Source organism: Adelges cooleyi, unplaced genomic scaffold (assembly GCF_023614345.1).
Source record: "Adelges cooleyi isolate 19-005CV unplaced genomic scaffold, UGA_ACOO_1.1 ACOO_flye_CR_arks_rails_tigmint_CR_PRNA_23, whole genome shotgun sequence".
Lineage (NCBI taxonomy): Eukaryota > Metazoa > Arthropoda > Insecta > Hemiptera > Adelgidae > Adelges > Adelges cooleyi.
Genome location: NW_026095893.1, coordinates 13,442,628 through 13,463,604, shown reverse-complemented (window position 1 = coordinate 13,463,604; position 20,977 = coordinate 13,442,628). Strand labels below are relative to the sequence as shown.

General features: G+C 27.5%; 1 protein-coding gene across 3 annotated transcripts in view; it reads left to right on the top strand.

Moving 5' to 3' along the window:
* LOC126835469 (voltage-dependent T-type calcium channel subunit alpha-1G) overlaps nt 1-20,977 on the top strand; it is a 126,496-nt gene that overhangs the window by 10,144 nt on the left and 95,375 nt on the right. For all 3 annotated transcript variants that reach the window (XM_050568085.1, XM_050568084.1, XM_050568086.1), the window contains exons 3-5: nt 13,803-13,914; nt 13,996-14,129; nt 14,386-14,483. In XM_050568085.1, the coding sequence (XP_050424042.1) occupies nt 13,803-13,914; nt 13,996-14,129; nt 14,386-14,483 (344 nt within the window). The remainder of the gene's footprint in view (nt 1-13,802; nt 13,915-13,995; nt 14,130-14,385; nt 14,484-20,977) is intronic.

Sequence of the window (20,977 nt, the reverse complement as noted above, 5' to 3'; positions counted from 1 at the left end):
ATTTGAAATATGTCATTTACATCAAAATATAACTGCGTACCGTGTGTCACACTGTGCATACTGTGATGATATTGAATGTATTTTATAACGGCTGTGCATAATGTCAGCATTTAAAGGTTATGTCTATTATAAAATTCAATATTTCTTCTATGTTTCACTTATTAAATTGTACAAAACATTTTTTATATGAGAAAAGTGAGACAAAAATAAATTTTAACCTAACTGAGCCCCCTTTATATTTGTAACGTACAAGTAATGCGCAACTGTATGTAACTTTCTCGAAATACAATAATAACATAATAGTACCATAACCTCAAAAAAAAAACCAATCATTTAAAGGGATGCTACCCGCACGTTATTTATAGTGTAAAACAGGGTTTGCGAAAATCAATACTGTAGATGCTAGAATATTACTAGAATCAATAAATTTTCATAGAAAACTATTTTTCGTGGACATTTTTTGATAGATTGAATGTTTTTTTCTGTTAACGTTGAAAGTTGTTTTTTTAGTATTTTTCAATAATTGGATAAAAATAAAAGGATTCAATCATCGAAAATTAAAAAAAGCTTAAGTACAGATAATGCTCCCATTTAGTTACTGTGGAAATTTAGTGATCTGAAATTTATTCCTAAATACTTTGGTTTTGATCACCATAAATCTATTTTGATGGAAAATAATTGGATTTTTTTTGTTTTAGGAATGACTGAAAGTCTGACAAAAAATAATATAACAACTAATAAAGAATTCTTATCACTGTATTAATAAGTATACGCTATAGTAGTTGAAGCTCTAAAAAATTGCCTATACCTTATTCCTTAATAAATATGTGAGTAGTGTGTGCTCTTAACCATATGTTATGTGGTTAGATTTATGAGTTAAAGACATTAGTTATTAAATATTCACATCAGTAGGTATGATGGTATTTTAAAAGAAATGCATTTTGAAAAAAGTTATGTTTTGTAAACATGTGATAAAACGGTTACCTTTTTTGCACTCTTTTAGTAGATCATAAATAAATAGTACATTTATCCCTTAAAATATGATAAAAATAACAATAAACTTTTTATGATCCATACCTTATCATATTTTAACTTAGTATTCAGTTTTTTCTTTTAGTATATTTCAATACAAACTGAATATTTCTTATACGTTCTACAATAAAGTATTTTTCAATGTATCTATTATTCAAATATATTTAAGTGCAATAAACATAAATTTATTATTTTTACGTTTATTTGTGATCATTGTTTGAAAGCGCTTTATACAATAAAGAAGATGAATTGAGTTACTTAGCATAGAATTTTGCAGCTCATTTACAGTGCACACCTTACCTAATTTATTCTTTGCGATTCTGTTAAGCATTTCTAAAGAATAAATTATTCGCGGTTAGCAGTCCTCCCTTTCGCTAACAATTTTCCCTAATTAGTGGGTAATTAAGCACGGATTGAGTTTCCAGGAACAATCAGATTTATACAACGCATAGTTTTTATTTGTTACAGCTGTATTCTATGGTCAGTTATATTAAGATATAATAATTCAAAATATGATATTATTAGTCGATTATTTATTATTAAATAAATATAGACACTTTCGACGTAGAAATATACTGTAAATTGCACTTGATATAGCTAAAATATGAAATCATCATATATTGTTTTTATAAAATATATCTATATTTATTTTTACTTCGTAGTCATGTAGTAATAATGATTTCAATTGCATTAACTTTTAGAAACTAATGGAACTATATCTGTTTAACGTCTAATCTTTCTGTAATTTGTATTACGTCTACTCGTATTTTACTTTTTTCCATTTCGAATACATAGTTACAATCCAAAATTCTATTACCAAGTTACTACAAAAACGCTTTCGCCCCTTTATTTTTAGGTTTAAAAACTTAACTTATTTTTATTATTTTTATATTATAAAGCTCTTAAATTTTAATTTGTAGAGTTTTATAAAGTTTAAAGTAAAAACTTAAAGTTTCCGTTATTTTTACATTTATATTCTACAAATAAAAGATAAGTACGATTATTTAGTTTAATGAAATTAATTAAAACTTTTATACATTTTACCTAGGTTTTCTGTGTTAATTTAAAATGTATTTAAGGACACATAACACGCACATGATTTACCTACCTAATAGGCGTTGACGCAGGTACATTTTTTATGCATACCTGTGTGTGTTATTTGTTATTATAGTTTTTATTTGAATTCAAATTATCATTATTTTTTAGATTTGTATATTTTATTTAAACAAAATCGAATGTTCAGTGCTGTACGAATAATTTCTACCGCTGGACACTATTATGATCTTTAATTCAGACTTCAGAAAAAAGATAAATTTTTTTTAATGTTAATGTATAGGTCTAAATATGTACCCGGTACCTCGTTAATTAAACCTTAAATTAAAATGATATGATGATAATTTAGGCTCCACTCAATATATGTATTTATAAATTATTATATCGTAGGAAATTTAAATACTATACCTAATAAAATTATTATATAAATATCATAAAAAAATATTTGTTAAATATGAGTTTATATCCCCCAAGACATTACTTTAAACATACATTTTTATTAGCAATATATTATGGTAAAACAAATTTAAATCTAGTGTACCTAATTGAATTTAAACTGTCTAAATGAAATTTAACTAATCATTATATCCATTCTGGTGATTGAAAAAAATAAAAATAATAATTTAATTTTAATTAGTTTGAGTTGTGAAAAAAATTAAAAATAACAAAGATCCAGTACAGATTGTATGTACATTAATAATAAGGAAGGTAACATTTTTTTTTATTCAACGTTTCGGCCACATAGTGGTTGAAAATTAGAATTTTATTTCAGGGAATTCTCAATTTCCAGTTACGTTAGTCAAATAAAAGAAAATATAAGTTTTCTTCTTCTTATATACTGCACAAGCAGAATGATGATAAATCATCATCTGCTTGATACAACGTCTGAGTAAGGGTAAATTGTTGTGTTTGGAAGAACAAAAATGTTAATAACTTTATGATTGTAGAATATAGAAGTATTACGATTTATAATAAGGTTTATTGTTGACAGGTATACCATAAATACAAAAACGAGGTATGCGTTTAAAAATAAACGCTACTAGTAGTGTATTACTATATACTGAATCCATATCGTGCTAACTTTTTTTATATTTTAATGTTCAATAATAAAAATAATTATGTTCAAACAGTTTTTAGATTAAACACATATTTTTTCTTCTGATTTTAGTTTAATATTTACGTGTCTAGACCCTATTGTAAGTTGTACTTTTTTTTGGATCTAAAAAATATTAAAAACACCATGTTAATGTAAAATGAACAATATTATTGTACTATTGGTGTATTTGACCCATGTCAGATCCCGATATTTTGGCTCTTGTTCAAAATCATTCCTACTACTCTTCAGAAACTTAATTCAGAATTAACGATCATTTGTACAGTTGCACTACACTTGATTGACATTTCCCTAATGGCTTGTCGCTGTTTTCCGTTTTATACTCGTCCCACCTTTGTTGTACTGTAAGGCAGTAATGAATTGAATACATCTGTAATTTACTACCGTTATGCCAAATGGATTTAGACAACAGATGGGGGAGGTGAGAGCATGTATCATGTTTTTTATTTAGTATTTGCGGAAATAAAAAAGTATTTTGCAGTGTACATTTAAACATTTTTTAGTGACTTTTAAATATATTATATTTTATTTAAAATCTACAACCTTTAAATTTTTTACCTCTCAGCTTATTTTAAATGTTTTTATTTAGTATTTAAAGTAAAACAATAAACATAGCATTTAAATTATCATGGTTAAGCATTCAATATTAAGACAAACTGGAATTGGTGATTTATTTGATTTTTAATTTGTATTGATATTTGCTTTTATATTTACTGGAATTCAAGCTACTATACTCAAAAAGGTCACAGATTAATAGTTGGAAGTATTGATTCTTTGTTCCAATTTATAATAATCAAGAAGTTTTGTCACTGAAACGCTATAAAACTTTTCGATAAATAAGCAAGTTTACGTAACTTCTGATTTGTTATATTATGTCTTATCAATAAGTATATGAAATAGTGATATATTTTTTTTGTAGAATATATTTAAAAATATTATATACTCATGTAAGATAAAAGAAGGTTAAAACTAAAAACTATGTACATTAAGTTTATAGTAGTTTTACCACAAATATTTAATAATTTATTGACAACTCACGCTAGCTTTTAAAAATGGAAAATTATTTTATATTTTTACACATAATTATTTCAACTATTTTATTTACTGTGGTCGTTTTTCTATAAAATTTCACCTTTTTTTTTTGTTTTCTGAGCGTTTTTATGGAGAATCCAATATGAAATTTTACATATTTTGTGTACATTTTTTCAGCTTTCTGAAATTTTTTTAGAAAAATTCTCATAATTTGAGCAACACGAAAATACTAACTCTTTAGGTTATAAACTCAATTTTAATGAGCTCGAAATAATAAATCAATATTTTTTTTAGAAAGCTGAAATTATTTTACATACGAAACTATTTTTTAGTAGTTTTTTTGATGGCCGAAGATACTAAAAAATGATAAAAAAAGAAATGTCAAGAAAAAAACTTTTTATGACCATGGCCAAAATAATCGAAAAAAAATCGAAGACAATTTGGGAATACTTTTTTTATCGTAACAGACATGCAGTGTAATTTTCAAAAAAAAATCAGAAGCAGGTTTCTACAAACATTCGTTCATATTTGGCGTTTTGGCCCATATTTACATTTATATTCGTATATACTCGTATGTATAGTTATAATGTATGTGAGTTGGTTGGGTTTTTTGTGTTAAATAACGCTCTTAGAACGCGGCGAGTGAAGAGGGAAGCTTGACACCAATTACATTAGTATTGATGGCGAGGTTTAAGGGAATGAGTAAATTTCACGGCGACATCGTTTATATTTAACGTGGTTAACCCCTTATTGAATGCGAAACAGACAAAATTCCCGTTGTGATAATATGTTGACTTGCATGTGTAAAGAATATACTGTCTGTCTGAGGGCAGGTCATGTGTAAATGAAGATGAAAAAAAAAAAAAAATAATTTTACGGCTATTATCTAGTAAACTACGTTCATTATGTAAACACAACAAAATAAAAGCATGTACACATTATATAACCGCATTATACAGTAAATATATAGTTTATATGTGTTCAGTGTGTTCTCTCATATCAATGACCGTACCAAAATCTGAAGTTAGTAATTTCGTTAGGTGGACACCTGTCACCTAAACTTATGTAAACATACCGTAGTTTTGATTTTATATATTTTATTAGATTTTTGACTATAGATTATTGAATCTCAAAAGTTGGGCGTACAAAATATTTTTGCAGCCTTTGTTATAATGCAATTTATTTTTGATAAAATAATTTGCAGGTCGTATGTCGTAAGTGAGTGAATAAAATATAAAAAACTATTTGGGGGGAGGAGGGGGTTTAACCCTCAAACCTCCCTTGTGCATGGGCCTGATCTAAGGGCATTACAATTATTGCAAGGGAGGCACACGGTCGTTTTAAATTTAGACTTTACTAAAAAATATCTGTTTGTAGGTTGTTAGGACATTGTTTAATCAACACATAATTTGAAGTCAATATTATTTGTATCTTACTTAGTTTTTACCTTATAAAACAATAGTTAAATTTAATAACAAAAATTCAGTATTAAAATTACTTATAATTTAAACTTAATAGCTAGCTTAAAAACTTCTTACGTGGATTCTTTTAAATACATACAAACTTGTAATACGATTAATAAAATGAATATCTTAAGAATTTCCCATCAAAACTTTTGTAACAAAAAAGTTTGAAATTTATGTAAACGCCAGTTTTAATTTATTAAACACTTAATATTTTAAAACACTTCTTAGCGTGTGTATACTATTAAAAGTATAAATATTTATTAAATAAACAGTATAGTTAATTAACTAAAAGTAGAGGCCTTAAAATAGTATAGTTAAAAATGCGCATCTAAATAAAAGTTATAAAAAAAATATGGATTTGTTTTTTTTATAAATAAGTTACAATAAAAAATTGAGAAATTATCTATAATGTATAGGTGTTTTATTAATGTAATTATACTACATCCTTTCTTTCGTTCACTGGTACCGATGTTTTTGGTTAAATTCCAGGTATAATAATGTTGAAGTTTATGATTATGACATTTTATCGCCATAAAATTTTAGGAAATTTACGTTAAACGTAAGCTCCAAAATTACTGAGGACAAACACCCCCCTTTAAATGTCTACACGATACATAGACTCTACATTATATAATATATTTTATGGTAAAAATATTTCGTTCTAATAATTTGTGTCCCAAGAGCTTTTTACATGGCTGGTTTTTCTTTGGAATCGGTACCGTTTTTCTTGGACATCTATAAATTATTTTCGTCAATAATGAGGTTAGACCTTTTAATACATAGATAAGACCAATGCAATTGAAAGAATGTTCTTACCAGCTAGTGATTTTAGGACAACTATTTATTTTATAAGATAATCTAAAATTTATTAACATTTGGCTAGAGATTTTTAAACGAGGAATATTTTGAAATATTGTTAAGATTCGGTTGTTAATTGGTTTGAGTTATATTTTATGCCTGTGGCAATTAAGGCATTCGGTGAAGGCTTTTCGTGGAAATAAGGAAACGAAGGGAGAAAGATAAAAATGTAGAGGAATATTTTTTCACAATTTGAAGTCTTTTTTTTTTGGGGGGGGGGGGGTAGGAGGTTTGCCCGCTTAATTTATCTAAACAAAATAAAAAGTAAGGACCACCCTAATATATATATATATATGTATAATATATAAGTCTATTACGATTTTTGTATGCAGGCAAGTTTAAACGCGAGACCCGTCAGAATGCTAAAATGGCTCCCTAAAATATATACATATAAAATATGATTATATACGGTTAGGAGTCTGGAGGGTCAATCGTTGAAAATGACTAACAAGCTTTACTGACATCAACAGTGTGTATTGGAACACGGGCGCGCAGGTACTATAACGGTCGTTCACACAGGTGGCCATTTCGACCCTTTCTCCTCTTCTTTCCTTTCGGCTTCATATCCTCTACTGACTTCTATTACAACTATACGGCATACGGTACGTGTTAAAGCGGTCGATATATATTATCCGTTACCGTATAAGGATACTATACGGTGCAAATCCCCCAGGGGTTCTTACGAAGGAATACATGAGAGGGAAGAGCATGCTATTTCTGCATCCTGGTACTTCTTCTAACACTGTGGAAAGCTTATACTGTTGTATACGTTTTATGAGCCCAAGAGTTGGCTCTTTACGTTTTATCGGACGGCGGTCATGTATTATATATGCATATGGATCACGTGACTGAATGTATAACAGGGACTTCTGACGAAGTAAAGCTATAATAGTTGACACACGATGGAGAACTGTGATAGACGATAGTACATTGGCCATAAATATATATTTTAATGTTGACTGAATATAATATAAATAGAAACTTCAAACCGATATGAAGTATAGGATACTATGGAAGAAATTGTTAGCGTCCACTTTTAATCCACCGAAGAGCATAGCTAATGCCGGCCATACACGCTACGGTCTACCGGAGAGGTCTTCCTGCAGGAGAGGTCTACCTGCACAGGCGACCGATGCAAGATTGAAAATCAATTACCAGGTATCAATTACAGGTAACGTGCAGGCAGACCTCTCCGGTAGACCGGAACGTGTATGGCCGGCTTAATACACTACTTAATATGCATGTATGATATATATATATATATATATAATTAATTAAGTGAGCTGTACTTTATAATGGTTGCCTCGGGACTCGTCATACTAGTTAGTATACTACGTATATGATAATATTAATTATAGTGTAAGAAGTATGTATCTAATAGTATAGTTATTACAGGAACTGTTTTAAATAGTTTTTATACTTAATTATAGCTTACATGTAGGTCGAGGAAGGTATTAGGTTTACAATAATATTTTTTCTCAACAAATTAACAATCTTTTTAGTTTTACAATGGTCAGATGGAGGTACAACTTGTACAACTTAGAGCTACTCGTGTATAAAGAGAGTATAAGCCTTTGGAAGGTAGAAAAATAGGGCAATCTGTTAAAACCACAGATTCAAGGTGGTTTTTAATGAAAGTAATTTATTACTTTTAAATGTATACTATTATTTAAAACAGGTAGTCAGTATATACTTCGACCTTACCCACCACACTGTTATAAAGTATAGCATTTTTCAAACAGCTACTTCTCCTTTTTATCAGAAACCAGAGTTTTATCTAATCCTTTTAGTTACATTAACTATAGTACGTAGGTATATAGAGATTTAAGAACTACAACCCGCGTGCTTACTAAAACTTAATAGTAGTCAATTTGACTTTGATAAACAACGCGATAGTCCTTGGCGTAGACTCGCCTCAATGGACAAGAGTCGAGTTGGTTCCTGTGCTAAAACATACTGTGTTCTCAGTATCAGTCCATTTATCTCCGACGATTTTTTATTCTTCTTGCTTTCATAATTAATTACTGTAAATATTTTTTTAAGAGAACAGTCTAAATCTTTCATGTGTGACTTGACATTTTCTGATTCCAGTTAAATTATTTTTAATTCAAAGAATTTTCAATACAACTTTGAGTTAGGTAACCGCGCAAAAAAACTATATAACTAAAAAATATTGTTTTAATTTCTCAAATAGTTTAAAAAAAAAGTTTATAAATAGTTATATTAAAAAAAAAATGAATTTGAATAATATTAATTTATGCTCTTTACTATAATATATTGTTTCAGCGAGTTTTCTCATAATTCAAAGTCAATGAAAGAAATTAAAACGATTTTTAGCTTAAAATATTTTTAATTCAAATGATACAACGATAACGCACGCAATTAAGATCACAAATGGAAGAAAAATCTTTTTTAAATGATGAATTTCCTTTATAGTTTTTTACAAATTTTGAATGAACTTGACAAATGTTTTACTCAAACTATGAATGATACATCTTAAAATTGTTAATATCCTTATTAATTATAACGTTTGACTGTTATACATGATGTTAAATTAATCATCCTGTTTATATATATGTATAGCTTTTTCTTTTAGTCTTGTGTAAGGGACGATTAGAACATCGAGGGCGAATCTTTATGTATTTGAAAGAATTGGCGTATGATCGGTACTAAATCAAAAATAAATATTTACTATCGCTGTTTGCTAGTTCATTTTCATATAAGGGCTTCAATTTGACACTCGTTATCTTCGTTTATCGCATGCGTAATGTTTTATACAAATAAAATGTGTATTAATACATAATCGTTTTTGATCATTTTACTTTCTAGAAAAATATTTTTACATCGTCCTCTGCCCTACAAAAAAATCCATTACTTACGTATTTCTCACTGTTTTAATTGCCCAAAAATGTACCATTCGCGAAAACATATTACAATTACACCTCTTTAAGTATGGACCTGTAGCAATGGCATATTAAAGAAATTAAAAATATACATATCTATCAAAACGTATTTATTATAATTATAATATGTAATAAAAAGGAATAAGTTAAAAAGGAAAAATCGGGTAATAAAATTGTGGATAAACAAAAAAGCCAGTAAAAATTTCGACTTCTTGGGATGATCCGATTTCAATTCTGTAAAGACATACGAGTTCTTTGGCAACTTAACTAGGTTATGTAAAAAACCCAATTTTGATTTTTTTATATAAAAAATTGGGTTTTAATGTTGAAAAAAATGCAAATTTAATTTATTTAATAACAAGAAATTTTTAAATGAAAATCGGCTTTCTATATAACATAGTAAAGTAACCAAAAAACTCGAATCTCTTAACAGAAATGAAATTGTACCATCCTACGAAGTCAAAATGTTTTCTGGTTTTTTGTCCTAAAATAAACCAAAATGGCTTTTACTTGTAGAAAAAATTATTTAAATTAAAAATTATACCCTTGATTCAAATTAACCGGTAAATGTATTGATATGGTCGAAATTTATTAAAACCCCCTTTTTCTTAAATATTGCCAATACAAAACTCCTTAAAAACAGACGGCATGCAATCCTCTTGTAAAAAAAAATCCAGCACAGTGGAAATGGAGCATGTCAGGATCAGGGAGGTCGTCACTGCTGTTTGCAGAAATTATTGTAAATGAAAGTTATTAAATCAGTTATTTTATTCAAATTAATTTTGGATTAGATACAACATTATATTAGACAATAATTGTATAGAAACGTGTTGTTTTTTATCCATGAACTGATATCCGAGATATCCTAGAAATTGCTGAATGGATTTCTTTGACTAACAACAACTAATAATATACATGTTAAAAGTTGAAAATGCTCACTAATTCCCAAAAAAATTGGGAAAATGCTGTAATAATTTACGAATCTACAAATTTGCATAAAGGGCGTGACAGAGAATTTATCAGATTCAAATTTATTATTGTAATCAGAAAAGTGGCTGCCCCGAACTTGAACATATCCCAAATTTGCATTTTAGGCTTCCAAATTGTGAATGGATAGAATGAATTCGGATTTTTTTTTATGTATCTATTCTAATAATTATAATAATAATAAAAATAATATATTTTCTATCTAGCAAGAGCCAAGAGAAATAATATTATATATGTTATTTAAGTGGATGGTTTGTTTTACGTAGGTTTTTTTTTTTTATTGAACTAATCCCTAAAGCATAACAAATAGGTACTACAACAAATCACAAGGAAAATGTTGAGAAAATTCTTATTTTTTTAAGTATTTAAGTATTTAGAAATATTTATTAATATTAATTAAAACAATCCTTGGCAGTTAACATAATTTTCCAAAATTATTCATTTAAAAAAATGTACAAAATGATATTTGTTCATATATTTTTGTCTTAGAAACTATTATAGATCTTACTTTAGTAAATATAATTAGATGAAATGGCCACATGATATACGGTCAACTTTGAATCCCTAAAATTATTTGTGACAAAATATATTTGTACGGGTTAACTAAACAACATTTATCCCTATAAACTAATAACTTTTTTTAATGTATATAAGTTAGTGATATTAATGAGTTACTATTGAAATTTAAAAAAAATAATAATATAATACAAAATTATTATAAACAATCGCACAACCATTTATTTATACGCGTTTTTGTATAATTTGGACATTTTAGATTAAAAATCGTGCAATCAATAGATACAAATTGTATATTATATAGTCGCTTATACAAAGGATAATATAGAAAAAATCTAACATCGGAAAACAACCCTTAAGTAAGTTATGCAGTGATAATAATAGTTCTGTCGTGCATAATATGGTCTCGCATTATGTGTTAAAGTTGATACTTACCTATATAATATTCACTGATATCGTTTGTCTGAAAAGATATAGGAAAACTCAAGACTTTAATGGTTTTGTTGATACCCATAATGCATATAGTTCTTTTAGAATACCATTTTTGTACGCAACACAATCGATGTAACATACTATCTAGTTCAAAGGAAATGTTTCGAGTACTTATGGAAATTGTATAAACAATATTTTTTACAGATAGGATTCAGTTGAAACTAGAATTATAAAACAAAGTACAACAAACTATTTAAAACAAATTATGTATCAGTTATAAGTCCATTTGACAGTATGATCATGAAAGAAAGTGTAACATCACAACATGTTTTTATATTTTTAATAACTTCCTAAAAATGCAAAAAAAGTTTATTCAAGTTTTTTTTAATTCTAAAATTTCAGTCATAACTAAAGTTCCACAGTCAGTTATCGAAATATATTTTTACTAACACCTACTATTGATATCCATTGAACTACTAACTACAGCTCGTTCTACGAAATTGTACTTAACTATAAACTCTCCGTGATCAAATAATTATTATAATTAATCCAACCTATACACTTTACTGGAAAATATATTTACTGTATTTCAGACTAAAAAACTATACTTAACTTTTTACTTGTGGTTTACCGATATCATTTAATAATATACAGTCTATAGTTTTCCCTAGATTTTTACTTTAAAAAATAGTGTCGATTTTAGGGAAAAAAATCAAGTTTTCGATCTTATAAAAAAATTATCTTATAAAAATATTTGCACAAACAACTATTTTGATTTTAAAACCTAGTATCAAATCTAAAATAATAAAAAGATCTTAAAAGTTATCAGTATCTAGTTAATTTTTTGTATTATTATACTTGTATTAATACCATAATTTATTGGTTTATTTAAAATGGTTCCTTTATAATATACAGTTATTAAACGTATGGTTTTGAATACTAATAATATAATAATGTCAATCATTAGCAATTACATATAGTTATAATAAATTGATACGAAATATTTTTATTGTCTATTGAGGTTTTTACATTTAACTGAATTTTTAATTCCAACACCTAACAAAATATAAAACTTATAAAATAACAATTTTTCGAAGTTGTCGAGTTATTATTTTGTATATTAGATTTAGATATATTATAACACATAGCGTATTATTCGCTGTAGTTTTGGAAAAAAATAACATTGTCATAACTCATAAGCTTTATAGTGTGATTAATTTTTTTCCATACAGACCAGAGTTCTGTACCTATACGCAAGTATAGCTAGACAACAAAGTTTATTTTTAAACATTTTATTGTTACATTAATATTTGCAGTGTGTAAAACACAAAATATGTTTTTAATTTACATTTAATACACAGCTATTGTTGGATAATGTTTAAATAATAAACATATTTTATTAATAGCGGTGTGCTAAGTAAAGCATTGCGAATTTTTTTATATCATATTTACTTAATATTTTTTTTTAAACACAAACGTGAGTTTTTAAATTCAATATTAAATAAAGTTATGTAAATTCAATTTTCTTTAAAAAACAAGTAATAATATAAGTTGCAACCCGATCTAAAGTGAATTACGAGCAAAACGTATACGTTTCAAAGGATAAATAAAGTTTGTTATTATTAAATTTAAAAACAAAACAACATAAATAATAGCTTAAGTACCTATATTTTGTAATTGGTAATGTTATACTATCACTTTACCAAACAAATGTGGTTGTACGTCAGAACTCGAAAGACGTTCAGAATTATTTAGAAGTTAGTTAGAATTATATTATTTTAAGATAATGGGTTTTAAATAAAATGTTAATTTCATATGCAAGCGCGTAAACTTGAATAGTTATAACATAGTTTTCAAACTATTAAACATTTGCAACAGTTAGTATTTGTATTTTTCTCACATGTTTTATTATGTTTTAATCTGTAACATGAACTAAATTGGGTATTTACATACCTATCTAAGATGTTAAGTAATACGTATAGTTAATATCATCAACATATAGACAGTATACTTACACATACATTATATAGAAAAACCTACATGACACACGTGCATCAAATTTTAAGTTCAATAAATAAGCATTAGTTTGTACGCTTTCTCAAGTTTTAAATATTTATATCTTATAATTTAATAAGTATTTTTTTTTATTTGACAAACATTGAAGGTCGACCAAATGATAGTTTTATAAATATCTATGTTAATAATTTAATTTATACATTTAAAAACAAAATCAACAAGTTGCTTACCAACGACTCGATAAATCAAGTAATTTTTGTTTATTCGCTGTAGGAAAGTTAAACTGTACAAGTAGGTACGTGCCTATTTTCTTTTAGTTCAACAATGGTTTTTAGTATTAAAATAAAAATAAAGATACAAATATTGAAGTTATTCCTTAACAGACGCGTTTACGTGGTTTGAAAGAGCAAGCATGTTGGTGATACTACTAAATTGCGTCACGTTGGGCATGTACCAACCGTGCGTGGACGATCAATGCATTTCTAGACGGTGTAGAATATTGCAGGTATATTTTTAGTTTTGTCATTATTGCTACGTTGTCATGTGAGTATTGAAGTGTAATGTAAACTGTAAAACATTTTCATAGGTGTTTGATGACTTCATATTCGCGTTCTTCTCACTAGAAATGATCGTGAAAATGATTGCCATGGGAGCGTACGGCCCAAGTACATACCTTGCGGACTCCTGGAACAGATTAGATTTTTTCATCGTGATTGCCGGGTAAATATTATATTTTTACACATGTTTATTATTATCTGTTTCTTATAAGTCATTTATTATATCGTTTAAAAATGAATGACAGCTTTAAACCTAAGATATATGAATATATCGAGTTTTCGTATGTCCATTCAAACGCTAACCATATTATTTTGAGCCCGTATAAGCACATATAAAAACAATGTACTCATATTAATACAGTTACGATCGTTTTGACTTAGTTTGTTTATTGTAGCTATATCATGTACATTTTTTTCAGTGCTCTGGAGTATTGTTTAAACGTAGAAAACATAAATTTCTCCGCCATACGAACAATAAGAGTGCTACGACCGCTTAGAGCTATCAACCGAATTCCGAGTGAGTAAAATATTATAGTTTTTACATTAAAACGTTATAGTTGCGCGTGTGCAAATAATTACCACTGCAATAGTAATAATAATTATAATAGCATTGTAGTAATAATATTACTACGTATACCATAATTTATAGTATAAATGGGTACTTGTAGGAATACTCGAAGTATGTAGGTATAACTGCTGACGTGCTGGTGGAAAGAAGTGTTTGCAGGTTTCCATCATAAAACCCGTATAATCTTCCAACAGGATAACGAGGGCAGGGAGCGAAGGGGATGACACTTTGGCACCGGCCATGTTGTCGGCGAGTTTAAAATACATTGGGAAATAAAAGCGTTGTAGCCGTCATAAAAATAATCTTAACGGGTATGTTTTTTACGAGTATAAAACAGAAAAAAAAAAAGAAGCCACAGAGAAAACAAACACCCGCTCATTGTGATATACTTTTTCAAATTATTATTATCATTGTGATAATATAATCATATTGATATTAGAGTCTGTATTTTATTATATTATACTAGGCGATATAGGAGCAAATTAAAGTGCATTAGAGTAGTAGACTAAATAAGGTACAAAAAAAGACCGAGTGTCAACTGATTATGTAGATCGTAGGATTTGGACAACGGAGTAATTAGTTTTAATTATGATTATACGTCACAAAAATATCTATTTTATCATCACCTAACACATGTTCTGCAGCAATAGTGAAGTAATCTTCAGAAACGCGATGCAATCATGCTGGTGTCTATGCACAAATAGCACATTGAATGTTGGGTTAGTTCGAATAAATAACTAAAAACTCGTTACTTTTTTAGTACTCGGAAATCATGACGTCGTGTCCTTACACCACCCATTCGAAATAGCATAATCCGCTTACGTTCCTACTTCATCTCTGAAATAAGTTTCGACTATATTTTTTAGCTGGTACTCTACTAAATACAAACAGTTTGTGAAACTCGAATAGGGGTTTTCCCAATTTTCCAAGAACACTATTAAGTACCTCTCCGGTATTGCGTAGTATTAGCATAGAATATAAGGTTATTCATAAAAACAGATAACGGACTAAATTTCTATGTCGTTATGAAAAATATGCTGCTTTAACTTTATAGCTAATGTACGGCAAATAAAAAAATAGCATCACTGCTCCACATCGAAGCTTAAAAACAGTACAGTCTAAATCAAGCAAAGCCTAAACTAAGATCAATCAAAACCAGCACGATAATTAATTACCAAAGTAGAGTCCACTATCGATGGAGATGCTACTCGAGTAAATCCGAACCACAGAAACAAAAGTTATAGTGTCTTCAGACATATAAAAAAACATATAATTATAATACCTTCTCAGTTATCGCATCGAAGCTAAAATATGTCTTTACTTTTACTAGTCAAACTTGAAACTATCCAAAGCTAGTGTGTCCATCCATGAACACACTAGTCGTGAAATTATAGCTCATATGCAACGATCCGAACTCCAAAATTAAACTATTTAATATGCTTTATAAAATGTGTTACAATACTATGTAACCTATTAAATTAAATTCCACAATTAGATATAATTTAGATATTTACACAAAGTATTTATTTATTTGAGATGGGATGTTTTAAAGGTTTGTTGAGGTTGTTTTAATCTTCCAACCTATATAATTGGATATTAAACGCGACTAATATTTGTATAAATATTATTTTATAATATACCGTTATTTATTTTATCAACTCAATAAGAAAAGAACTATTTAGTTATTTCAGATATTATGATAGTGAATATTTTCATTGTGGATGATTTTACTTAAATTAGAATAGCAGTTATCATTTCAGCCTTATAGTAAAAGTTTTACCTTGATAATAATAAACTATTGAGTGCCTGTTTCTAAAAGTTTTAAAATTATTTTTAAACACTAAAAATTAAAAAGTTGGTTAATTAACTTCAATTTCTTTAAAAAATGAATTCATACTCTCGGTCAAAAATGCCATACGCTTAAATAAATAAATTTCTTTAAAATACTCGTATGTTAGAGTATCGAAAATGAATGTTGGAGTCGTCGGATTTTTTCATTTTTTCTTGTTTTTTTTTTGACATATCTCTTTTGCTTGCTTTTAAATATTTTAAACAGAAGATACAAATAAGAGTAACCGACTACGTTAGGAGATTACGCCAGACGTGACCATTGTGCCTAAAACATAATTACAGTCTTTTTAAGTAGCTATACAGATTGAAAAATCTGGTTTTTTGCATCTGCAAAATTATACTTAACTCCACGATAATTAAACTTAGCTAAGAAGACACTCCAGAAATCACAGTTTGTTTTAGTTTTTTTCATCAAAATTGGTTCAGTAGTTTAAGCGGAAAAAGACAACATACATATATGCATAAATACATGTATGCAAACATAGCTTTTTTACATGTTAAATTAAATATTTAGTCTATTATTTATTGCACTGTCAAAAAGTATAATGTCTGTAAAAATAAAATATGTTTTTCACGTGTTTTTTATTGCAAAAAACTCAATAGGTATATAGTTTTTAGAAAATATTATTTTAAGCGTTTAAACTTTTACACAAAAAAACATTTTCGAACAACACAATTGGGAAAAAACTAGGAATTTTATCATTATTTTTGCATTGTACAGTTTTCTTTTAAGTACTTGCTCATAATAGCGAGTACAGAAATTACATTAAGCTATACCAGGGAAAAATAATTTGATTAAAAATATTCTAAGAATTTGTTAAAACTTAATTTCAAATTTGTGTTCCTAAAAATAAGTTAAGCACTATTTTGTGTTTTAATAATAAGGAATTACTTTTATATTAAACCCGTATGTAAAGAAACTATATGTCCTTGGTATGTTTGTTTAGTTGTTTAGATGAACTATACTATTGAAATATTAGTGGCGATTGAGTGAATTGGTGATTAGTGGATAGTGATAGGATGATTTATTTTATTTTATATTGAATAATTTTTCATTGTTATAAAAACAGTATCTTCTTAGTTGCGCATCGAAGTTAAACAACTTCGGATACAGCTTAGATTTAAACAAATGTTTCTTATATTTTTTCCTTTCAAAAATCTGTTTTTACATTACCTAAAACCAATTAAATAGAAATACTTAATTTATATTAATCTAGAAAATACTTCGTTATCTATTATTTGTACCAGTGTTGGGCGTATTCGTAACCATAATTAGTTATGTTTTTAGGTTATTTTAAAAAGGCTAAATAATAATAAAAAAATGTATTATGAATTAAAACATATTTAATAAAATTACCTATGTCATAAAACATTAATGATGACAAGTTTTTAATCGAAATGTATACTGATTTTTTTGTGTCAGCTTTAAAATGCACATATGCACTAACATAATGGTAGTAACATTTGTACTTAGTTATAAAACAGTAAGAATGGACGTAAGGAAAATATAACTGCTTACACTCAAACGTAGCTAAAATATTTATCATGTATTATGACAATCGTGACGTGATCCATCAAATTGAGGTATGATATCTTTCCATTATTTTCGCTTAAGGAATAAAAAGTGGTATAAGTATCAATAAAATGTATTAATGCGTTTCCAAAAGTATAATATTTATTAAATAAATACACCAAGTTCCAAGCACTTTAAAATTGTTGACATATTTTTCATTTTGTTACCTGACGACGTAAATGGTTTTACTTTATAGAGTTCTTATACATGAAGGGCACATGGGAAAAACGGTAGTAGTCAAATAATGGAAATTTCTTTTTTTCAAATAGTTTTTTTCAATATATGTCATTAATTTTTTTTATTTATGTCAATAGATTGTTTAAATAAAACATTTTTTATTTGAATAGCATTTAATGTGATTTTTTTTTGTTCTTATGTAAGAGGGAGAGGAATTCACGAACTTTGTTTTTGCTATACTCTAAAATTGTAATAATGTGACTACTACTGTTTTTCCCCTGCGCCCTTCATATGATTATGCTAAAGTACACAGTCTTACTCATGTTTGAAATACCGGGTATTTAATAACTAGTTAAAAAATGTAACCAATTTTTACCATTTTTTTAAAAATATTTTATTTATTAACACGTACCTACACATGAAATTATTTGAAACGTTAAACGTCAATTGTATAACGTCAAATGTAGTTTATAGGTGCCTATTTAATTGCAGAGAAAAGTTATCCATAATTATTAATGCACACGGTGAATGCAACATTATATAAACATGGACTAGTTGCGCTTGAAATAAAATAGCAACCGATAATGTGTATACCAGATGCGTTCGTTTTATTTAGCGGCCCATAAATCAGTAGCGTTGGTTTTTTTTATGTTACTTACTCTGAAAAATAATTTGTGTACAGTGAGGTACAGCTCACTGGTTATTTGGATATCAATTGCTACGCCCGTCCGGCGCCACCGCTTTGCTCCATAGTTTAAATCGTCCTATGTTTGAAGTATTCATTCTAGAATGAGGTCACTGATTTCGCACACAGTCAGACTTACGCATATGGTAATTTGTTCGATCCTAAGCTAATACAATTTACAAATGGTATTCTACAATGATGCGATATGGGTTTTAATGTTATTGATACATGAAAAACGCGAGTGTAGCTATTATTACGAGTCCATGACTAGGTTAATTTGAGAGTAATAATAATCGGCAACCTTTCATAATGTACAATGTTCATGTACAATATAATATATTCTTTTTAAATTTTTAACTGGCTCTCCTAGTTTTGGCCCGAGCTTGGTTGGTTCGAGTTACAAAATAATATTTATTATTTAACGGGTCGGTCCGGTCTCATTTTTTTAGCACCAGACTTATGCACAGTTTCTAACACGAAATTTTTAAAAAACAAAAAAATAAGTATAGAACAGCATATTTGTATATTTGTATTTGTTTGTTATGTCTTATTATTATTTTATTTACTATTAATTAATTTTTTCTGGATTGGTTTAAAATTGTATTACCCATGATCTATCGATGCTATATTTGCGTATCGATAATTTATACATTTCCTTTTGTGAGCTAAAAAATCCAATTTAGTTTGGTGTGGTCCAGGTTTCTTATAAAATGTTTAATCGTGACCTAATTATGGTCCGGGCCTGGTTTGTTTGAGCTACGAAATAATATTTTACGTATCGATCAGGTCCAGATAAATAGTTTTTCCTAATTTTATGGTCCGACCCGATCCTATTTTTTTAAAACTGGACAGACCTCTATTTCATACTTTTTATTTTGGAAAATACATTTAAGCGAAGGGTGTCAAGAGAGTCTTAAAAATATTAATCCTCGAAGCGTAACTCAAAAACTTTTGTATTTTAAGGAATGTAAATAATTTTTTTTTTGTTTCTTCGAGACCCAACATAAAAAAAGCCTTAATGTATTTAAATAAATTTCTTTAGATAGTATATAATGTGTCAAATAATAAAATACTTATCGTTTTGAATTTTGGCTGTTATATTTGATTACAATTTATTTATTTTTAATTATATATAACACAATATTAATAAAAAACTTTATTATTATAATATAAAAGTTCAGAAAAAACTTTTTCTAAATGTTTTTTTCTACTTTTTCTATATGTTTTTCTACTACTTGTAAAATATATTGTTTTTGTTCCTCATTTGTCTTTAAAGAATTGTTGAATTGTGTCATTAGAGCAATTCCTCTTTCGACTGGATCATTTACAACAAATAATGATTGCACTTTATTATATGCAGACATATAATTTTTATTTTTAGACCAAGTACTGGGATCGTCATTAAAAAAATCGTCACTAATATTGAGCACCGAAACAATTGTTTTGTATTTTTAGTTACAAATTGCTGTAAACCATAATTTTTGTTTATTGTTTCAACTGAAAATCGTTTTTTCGGATTTATTTCACCTTTTTTATTTAAAGCGTTGACCGTTTTAATTTTGTCTTCATTTGATAGCCTGTCATCAAAAATGCTAGTCTGATAAGCGTTTCACTTAGATGCCATAAATATCCAGAAAACGCTTTAACCGCCTCGGCGCTTATACACTTTTAATATCGCTGTATTGTCTTAATTGTATTAATGGATTTAGATCATTTTTAGGTGCTTTATTAGCACATGAACTAGTAATATAGTAATACCAATATTTAATATAAACTCTTTAAATAAACAAATTGAACTGCTGAATACCTTTTAATTCAGGAGCTGTCAATTAAAATTGTTTTTGAAACATATACATTCTTAAGCAATAAATAACATTTTATATTGTGTTATATACAATTAAAAATATATAAATTAAATAAATTGTAATCAAATATAACAGCCAAAACTCATAACGATAAGTATTTTATTATTTGACACATAATACACATTTTTCAGTAAAACGTTCATTTTGGTGCACGAAAAAATGACAAAAAAGGTATAAGTTTTTAACATTAGTAAAAAAATTTTTTTTCACTTGAAACATACATAACGTTCAACAAAATAAAGTATTAAAAATTAAAAAAAAAAATTTTTTTAGTTAATTTAAGCTTAATTGT